The sequence below is a fragment of the Moschus berezovskii genome, chromosome 20 (assembly GCF_049115385.1).
Source record: "Moschus berezovskii isolate FMDL1 chromosome 20, NW_MosBer_1.0, whole genome shotgun sequence".
Classification (NCBI taxonomy): domain Eukaryota; kingdom Metazoa; phylum Chordata; class Mammalia; order Artiodactyla; family Moschidae; genus Moschus; species Moschus berezovskii.
This window is the reverse complement of record NC_142479.1, coordinates 18,202,728-18,211,737: the sequence shown is the minus strand read 5'-3', so window position 1 is coordinate 18,211,737 and position 9,010 is coordinate 18,202,728. Positions and strand designations below refer to the sequence as shown.

Genomic DNA, 9,010 nt, shown 5'->3' with positions numbered 1-9,010 from the left:
CCAGTAGTCATGTACAGATATGAGAGTTGGACCATAAAGAAGACTGAGCACCAAAGAATTGAGGCTTTTGAACTGTGGTGTTCAAGAAGACTCTTGAGAGTCCCTTGGACTGCAAGAAGATCAAATCAGTCAATCCTAAAGGAGATCAATCCTGAATACTCATAGGAAGGACTGATGCTGAAGCTGAAACTCCAATACTTTGGTCATCTGATGCAAAGAGCCAGCTCATTGGAAAAGACCCTGATGCTGTGAACGATTGCGGGGAGGAGGAGAACAGGGACACGGAGGATGAAATGGTTGGATGGCATCATTGACTCAATGAACATGAGTTTGAGCAAGCTCTGGGAGATGTGTAAGACAGGAAGCCTGGCATGCTGCAGTTCATGGGGTTCAGTTCAGTTCATTTCAGTCGTTCAGTCATGTCTGACTCACCGTGACCCCATGAATCACAGCACGCCAGGCCTCCCTGTTCATCACCAACTCCCGGAGTTCACTCAAACTCATGTCCACAGAGTCGGTAATGCCATCCAGCCATCTCATTCTCTGTCGTCCCCTTCTCCTCCCACCCCCAACCTTTCCCAGCTTCAGAGTTTTTTCCAGTGAGTCAACTCTTCGCATGAGGTGGCCAAAGTATTGCAGTTTCAGCTTCAGCATCAGTCCTTCCAATGAACACCCAGGATTGATCTCCTTTAGAATGGACTGGCTGGATCTCCTTGCAGTCCAAGGGACTCTCAAGAGTCTTCTCCAACACCACAGTTCAAAAGCATCAATTCTTTGGCGATCTGCAAAGAGTCAAATATGACTGAGAAACTGAATAACAACAATTATCCCTCCGACATCTCCAAACATTCTAGAAGAGAAATCAATTTCTTGCCTAAAAGACAATTTATTCAATGCTGTGTGTAAAACAAGTTGGTTTCTGTTAACTTTCAGGGCTGTCTTGATGCCTCAGTGAGGTACAGATAGCCTTTTCCAGTGGCAGAGAAAAACCAAGACACCAGTATTCAGATAACTGTCACCACACTATACATGTAGTCAGGTCTGCAACGTTTTTCAAAATGATTTGAAATAGAAACCACTCATGATCCTCTACAAATAGAAATGGGGAAAGGCTTACTAAATTATCATCTCAAACCAGGCAAATCAAGTCAGTAAAGCAAAAGGAAAATGGGCATGAGTCTTCCACTCTTGCTGTACTGTGAGTCAACTCTGAAGGTAATGCACCTGCAACAAGAAGTCACCCTCTCGTGTTGCAAAAACTCACATGTGGGAAGGAGACAGCTCTCTCGGGTCAGTCACACTTAGACAATGTTACCACTCCTCTGCCAACCATCCCCCTAGAATGGAACAATGGAATGACTGGGTTCCCTCCTGAGGATTCCCCTTTTAAAAAATAAACAAACAAGGCTTTTCCAAATCTGACCCACATTCTACAGTGAAACCAGGCCGTGTGTCCCAGAGTGGGGGAGAATGGGAAAGGAAGCTAGGCATCAGGCTGGCACACTTGGGCACAAGGTGCTGGAGAGTGTGCAGGTTTCTGAGATGGAAAAATGACAGACAAGCTGAGCATCAGTAGTTGTGGCACTTCCAGGGACATCATTCATAAACAAAAAGCTTCCAAATCTCTCTTAGGTTCTCCTCTGGTGCCTCAGGCAGGCATCCTCCAAGTCAGCCAGGAAGCCAAGAATTCCATTCTGCAAAGAAAAGGAGATTGCCTTTACTCTGTCCTCACAGTAACTACTCTTGATTCTCAGGATGTGGCAAAGGTGAAGGAAGGTGCCTTGGGGAATAATAAATATGACAATAGGGCTCCTGATAAGATTTCAACAGAATGTTATCATTGATGATGAAAAAGGTAAGACTCAGGGCGCAGGTAAGGTAGGGGCCACAGGTGTCAGACTTTGCATATTTTAGCTCTTGCTAGTAGAAAGCTAAGACAATTCTAAGACACTATTTTTAAAAAAGAAAAAGAAAACTCAGGAAATGGGGCTGGGGTGGGCTGTGTGATTCTTCCAAAAGGATGAAAGGACTTGCTTTACAAAATTAGAAATTGGTAAGTATTGGGAGCAAGAGGTGGGGTCTGTCATCCCTTAGTTAGCGTTGAACATTGCCCAGATTTTCCCCAAATGTTGTTTTGGTTACTCCTTCTCTACATTGTGGAAATATCCACCACCACCCCCTTTTTTTTGTTTGTTTTTGGAGGGAAGAAAGTGATAGCTTCCCTAGATTACATAGTCGGAAGTAGGGACCAAAATTCAAACTATGATGTGTTTTACTCAAGTTTGTGTACTTTTTCACTCTCCCTGGGAATTGGTGAGTCCACCAGCCCATAAGTAGGACCTCACAAAGCAGACTGAATGGTCTCCATGAGTGATCTGCATACCACTGAAGTCCCTTCTCCTTATAGAAAGAAAACACAAAAATGAAACTGGAGGCTTCCCCAGGCTTGAACATATCTCATTGTCTCCCAAGCCATGTTGGCCTAACCCCTCCATAAGCAGATACAGGGTCCACAAGCACCCTTGTTCCTACAAGGAGCAGGATATTGTCCAAAGGTTCCAGAGAGTGATGCTGGTGGGATCTTGGTGGGAAGGTCATGGGGAATTGATATTCTAGGTAAAGATTTTGGTCTTTTATCCCAGCCTCAATCCCAGGTGTTGGCAACCCCAGGCCTAACCAGAGTCAGTCAACCGTGCCTCTTCGTAAAAGAGCATCATGAGGCCTGAGATGGCACATCTCTTCAGTTTAACAGCCCCACAGAAAGTCAACATTTGTCAAGTACACTTTCCCTCTTGCCTCTGGGGGTCTCACCTTGGCAACCCAGTTGAAGATCCAGGATGGAATCCAGCCACCAGGGTTTACGAAGTAACAAATGAATACTAGAGAGGGAAAGAAAGGACAATTCAAAAAGAGGAAAAATACAGCAGCAAACATCCAGGTTTATATTCAGACCAAGAAATTAAGGAGGAAGGTAACACACAATTCAAGTGAACTCTCCCATCTCCTTTATGGGAGACTTGTATACACACTTTAGCAAACAGTCAAGGCACATTCTGCTTCTAATTATTAAACCCATGGCAAGTGCTAGATGGGGAGGGTGTGGGAATCCACTCCAGCATTCTTGCCTGGAGAATCTCCATGGACAGAGGAGCCTGGCGGGCTACAGTCCACAGAGCTGGACACGACTGAAGTGATTTAGCATATCATTACATAGCATACCATAAGTCTATATATTTGGATATATATCTCACTTAATTGCTTCTCTCAATTATCTTAATTATAAAAGTTTGCCATTTGTTATAAATTGGTATATGTAATTTAACCAGAACCATGAGAAAGTTGGTATTGTGTGAATTCTGAGGCACTTTTGACATGTTGTAGGAGGGATGTGGACTTTTTTGAGTTTTACACATTCATAAGTGAATGGTCTGTATCTGTGCCTTTGTTGGTTTTCTGTGAGCTGTAGTTTCTGGGAAATGAGCATCTCTCATTCCTGTAACTCATGAAACCCAGTCATTCATGTGCCTCCTTCATGAGGATTCAGTGCGGCTGTGGTACTGTTATCCCTCTGATAGGAACTCTAACTCAGTGTAAAGCCCCAAAGATCTGTTACTTATTTTTATTTTATATTTTACTATATTTTATTTACAGTGTTGTGTTTGTTTCAGGTGTATAGCAAAGTGATACAGTCATATATATATATATATATATATATATATATATATATTCCCGTCTTTTGATGGGGAGCTCGTGGTTTATAATATAAATGGCATTATTTTGAGAGAGGGATAACTTAGGTATAGCATTGGGCTTTTTTTCTTTTTGCAGCTTGAGGCAGTTGTAAAATAACTTAATGTAGCTTTTTGCAACTGTGTATTCTATAGTATTTTTTTTTTCGCTTGGTGAAATTTTAACTGTTAATGTTTATGGCATTGTGCTTTGTACCATTTATTAAATAAATTTTTTTAAAAAGTTGATAAAGTTAAACTCCAGTTTATAAATGATAAAACTGAGACTTAGAAGAGTGGGATGATGCATCCAAGGCGGCAGATCTAACACACATCAGAACTACCATTCAGATTTTACTGCAGTCTCAAGGCCACACCCATTCCAGTCCAGCAGGTGGCCACAATAACCACTCCCAGATTCTCTCCTGAGTATGGAGCTCAAGGCAGACAGGTCCTGAGTCCCTTAGTTTTTGCTGAGTGAGAGGTACCTCCTCAGAGATGGTCCCACTAGCCTCCCTGCTCACCTCCAGCCAGAATGTGCAGCACAAGAGCAGCCTGACATGAATTCCTAAACATTTTGGTTCACTTCAATGTTCTGATTTCATTGGGACAATGCAAGAGTAAGTAAAAATTAGATTGATCAGATTTAAACATCCGCCTTGCATTGTAGCAAAACTTCAGGTGTGAAATGAGTCTCTTCTGTTTCCTTTGAACCCATGCCTAGTTCTCTGACCTCAGGGAAAATGTGTCATGTATTTATTGAGCCTCACAGTCACTGCAGCCTTCACAGGGCGCACCAGCACACCAACAGGTGCCTTCTTTTTACCTTTGCTCCCGCCCCTGCCATCGCTCTGCGCAGCCAGCTTCACATGGCACTGCGTCACCCGGATGAAGCCTGACCTCTCTGGAAACTGTGGCACCGAGGTGCTCTTGGCCAGGACCACCTGAATCTTCCGCCCTCTGAAGTCCATCTCTCGCCGCTGCTGCACATAGACGCACTACACTGCGAGTCAAGGCAAGACAAGAGTGAAACTTCTCAGATGGATAAAAGGAAAGCCCACAAGTCAGAAGCAAAAGGAAATGATTTTGTTGCCTCCACTTGGTGTTTGCTCCCTTAAACTGTCAGTTCACTTTTTGCTTGGTCTGCCTAACTTCCCTGCAAAACCCTGTTGCCTCCCTGGTGTTCTCTTTTCATAGCAGGCATTGTGTACATACTCAGTTCCCAACTGGTCTGCCTCTTTGTGACCCCATGGACTGTAGCGTGACAGGTTCTTCTGTCCATAGGATTTCCCAGGCAAGAATACTGGAGTGGGTTGCCATGTCCTCTTCCAGGGAATCTTCCTGACCCAGGGCTTAAACCCACAGTTCCTGCAAATCTTGTACTGGCAGGCAGATTCTTCAACACTGAGCCACCTGGGAAGCTCAGTTCAATCACTTCAGTCATTCATTTGTGTCCGACTCTTTGCGAACCCATGAATCACAGCACGCCAGGCCTCCCTGTCAATCACCAACTCCTGGAGTTCACTCAAACTCATGTCCATCGAGTCGGTGATGCCATCCAGCCATCTCATTCTCTGTCGTCCCCTTCTCCTCCCGCCCCCAACCTTTCCCAGCATCAGAGTCTTTTCCAGTGAGTCAACACTTCGCATGAGGTGGCCACAGTATTGGAGCTTCAGCTTTAGCATCAGTCCTTCCAATGAACACCCAAGACTGATCTCCTTTAGAATAGACTGGTTGGATATTCTTGAAGTCCAAGGGACTCTCAAGAGTCTTCTCCAACACCACAGTTCTAAAGCATCAATTCTTCGGGGCTCAGCTTTCTTCACAGTTCAACTCTCACATCCAAACATGACCACTGGAAAAACCATAGCCTTGACTAGACAGACTTTGATTGGCAGTCATGTTTCTGCTTTTTAATATGCTATCTAGGTTGGTCAAAACTTTCCTTCCAAGGAGTAGCATCTTTTAATTTCATGGCTGCAATCAGCATCTGCAGTGATTTTGGAGCCCAAAAAAATAAAGTCTGGCACTGTTTCCACTGTTTCCCATCTATTTCCCATGAAGTGATGGGACCAGATGCCATGATCTTTGTTTTCTGAATGTTGAGCTTCAAGACAACTTTTTAACTCTCCTCTTTCACTTTCATCAAGAGGCTTTTTAGATCTTCTTCACTTTCTGCCATAAGGGTGATGTCATCTGCATATCTGATGTTATTGATATTTCTCCCTGGAATCTTGATTCCAGCTTGTGCTTCTTCCAGCCCAGCGTTCCTCATGAGGTACTCTGCATATACGTTAAATAAGCAGGGTGACAATATACAACCTTGATGTAATCCTTTCCCTATTTGGAACCAGTCTGTTGTTCCATGTCCAGTTCTAACTGTTGCTTCCTGACCTGCATACAGGTTTCTCAAGAGGCAGGTCAGGTGGTCTGCTATTCCCATCTTTTTCAGAATTTTCCACAGTTTATTGTGATCCACACAGTCAAAGACTTTGGCATAGTCAATGAGGCAGAAATAGATGTTTTTCTGGAACTCTCTTGCTTTCTCCATGACCCAGCGGATGTTGGCAATTTGATCTCTAGTGCCTCTGCCTTTTCTAAAATGAGCTTGAACATCTGGAAGTACTCGGTTCACGTATTCCTGAAGCCTGGCTTGGAGAATTTTGAGCATGACTTTACTAGCGTGTGAGATGAGTGCAACTGTGCGGTAGTCTGAGCATTCTTTGGCATTGCCTTTCTTTGGGATTAAAATGAAAACTGACCTTTTCCAGTCCTGTGGCCACTGCTGAGTTTTCCCAATTTGCTGGCATATTGAGTGCAGCCCTTTCACAGCCCACCTGTCAATGATTCGTTGCTGCTCTAACTATGAGGGGAACCCACTCCCCCTTTCTCCAATAAATAAATGAGATCTCAGAGGGTGGGTCATTTAACAGCTGTGATCCTGGGTAACTTAATTTTTCTGAGATTCGGCTTCACTGTGCAAGAAATGAGAGTAACACTCCCTGTAGACAGGCTTGGTGGGGGCATTTGAGAAAGACTGAAGCAGAATCTTACTCAGGATACAATGGGATCATTGTTCTCTGTCCTCCCCTTAAGCCCTAATCATTAACCTCTGGGCACAGAGGATGTTCAGGCAAGGTTACTTACACCTGGTGACCACAGGAAGATATGTGGATACCCCAGTTGGCAAATGTCCTCACTGGTTCTGGTTCACCAAGAGTAATATAAGCATTTCATCTCAATAAAGATTCACAGACCAGCCACTATGTCTATGACACTATTACAGGGATGGTAATTCGATTTTAAGAAACTGAGCAGTAAATACACACAAACACACAGGGTCCAGAGCCAATGCTGGGGGAGGAGGGGAGGTGGAGAGAGCTGGAAATGTGGGGCCTGAGTTCCATCCCCGAGTCGGCTGATAACCGCCTGTCTGTGTGCCTCGGTCACCTTAACTCTCTGGGTCCCTGCTTCCTCTTCTACAGACTGAGGGGTTGTATTGAATACTCTTAAGGAAAAGTTGTTTTCAGGCTCCCAAATCTGCAGGACAAGGATTTTCTAGGAAAATTCTCAGGAAAGTATGAGTTGCCTTCCCACAATTATAGATGTCGTCAGACCCAGAAATCACACTGCACAGTCTCTGAAAGCTACACAAGAAGCAACAGCTTTAGCAGATGCTTATACAAGAGTCAAAGACAATGTTTTCCACACCTTCTGATATACCGCCATTGGGTCATGGCCATGGGGAACAAAAATACTTAAAAGGTGAATAATAGTATGCTTTTGAAAAGGATACATCTCTGGGGTACATTGGAAAAGGGCACTCCAGTTTCATGTAGATCACTGTTCCTCCATTGCATGCTCTTTCATCGGCTTCTATTAAACAAAGCAAAACAAACAAACAGAAAAAAACAACACAAAAGACGTTATTGCATCTGGAAGTCCCTTTGGCTTCAATTAACAAGCAATTTTCATACAATAACCTTGTAGGGTTTACTAACTCATGAGACATTGAATTTTAGAGAAAGTCAGATATTTAGAACCACTGAAATCTTGTTTTCCCGGGACAGTGTCTGGTAGATATAAAAACACAGTAAAAATAAGAGAACACAACAAAACTTGTTCATTGTATATCACAAACAACAGTCTAAGACAGAAGGCAGTGAAACAAAATTAGGCACCCGAAAATAAAATTTCAAGTTCTAAAATCTTGGTTATCATCTGATGGCACTACAGTACCAATAATTTTTCTGTTGTGACCTTCTCCTCACCTTAAACTTTGTGACATATTACAGGTGTCCTGGAACTGAACAACCCAGTTTAGAAATGAAGTTTCCAGACAGGTTAGTGTCTTTCCTGAAAAGCTAGAAAGTGGCTTAACTATGTTATGTTGCTTTATGTCACAGTTACAGGGATCAAATCTCCTAAATATGCACCATGCTACTGTGTGCAAATAGCATCAGCTCTTGGAGAGAGAGAGTAAAGCGATGCTATGAAGTGCACAGCCTCTGTGCTCAAGCTGTGGGGGAAGCTTCTAACTAACCATTTAGAGAAGGAGCCAAGCCTAAGCTTCTGAAAGAACCAAGAGAATCCCTTGAGAAGGTGCTGACAGCACAGAAATGTGTTATTTAATTCAACTTTTGATGGAAAAGAACCTATTAGAAGCAGGCCATGGAGTAAAAGAATTTATCAGTCCATTACTACAAGAAGTCGAAGATGACCTTGAAAGGAAGGGAATGAGTAGACATTTGCTGCATTTGCCTGATCTGCTATGACTCCCCGCTTCTTGCACCAGAATCTCATTCTCCTTCAGGGCATCACCATTTACCTCCTTCAACTCTATGTGGTTTAAGCAGGACTGTTCAGTTCAGTTCAGTTGCCCAGTCGTGTCCGACTCTGAGACTCCATGGACTGAAGCAGGCCAGGCATCCCTGTTCATCACAAACTTCCGGAGTTCACTCAAACTCAAGTCCACTGAGCCGGTGATGCCATCCAACCATCTCATCCTCTGTCATCCCCTTCTCCTCCTGCCTTCAATTTTTCCCAGTATCACGGTCTTTTCAAATGAGTCATCTCTTTGCATCAGGTGGCCAAAGTATTGGAGTTTCAGCTTCAACAAGGTCCTTCCAATGAACACTCAGGACTGATCTCCTTTAGGATGGACTGGTTGGATCTCCTTGCAGTCCAAGGAATTCTCAAGAGTCTTTTCCAACACCACAGTTCAAAGGCATTAATTCTTCAGTGCTCAGGTTTCTGTATTGTCCAACTCTCATATCCGTACA

At 43.6% G+C, this 9,010-nt stretch overlaps 1 protein-coding gene across 1 annotated transcript in view; it reads right to left on the bottom strand.

Annotated features, from left to right (window-relative positions):
* Positions 1–866: 866 nt before the first annotated feature.
* Positions 867–9,010, bottom strand: part of LOC129536469 (phosphatidylcholine transfer protein-like) — a 31,701-nt gene continuing 23,557 nt past the window's right edge. Inside the window, exons 3-6 of the mRNA XM_055395432.2 lie at positions 7,525–7,604; positions 4,555–4,726; positions 2,812–2,879; positions 867–1,694 (exon numbers count right to left, since the gene is read on the bottom strand). Coding sequence (XP_055251407.2) covers positions 1,629–1,694; positions 2,812–2,879; positions 4,555–4,726; positions 7,525–7,604 — 386 coding nt within the window. The 3' untranslated portion in view covers positions 867–1,628. The remainder of the gene's footprint in view (positions 1,695–2,811; positions 2,880–4,554; positions 4,727–7,524; positions 7,605–9,010) is intronic.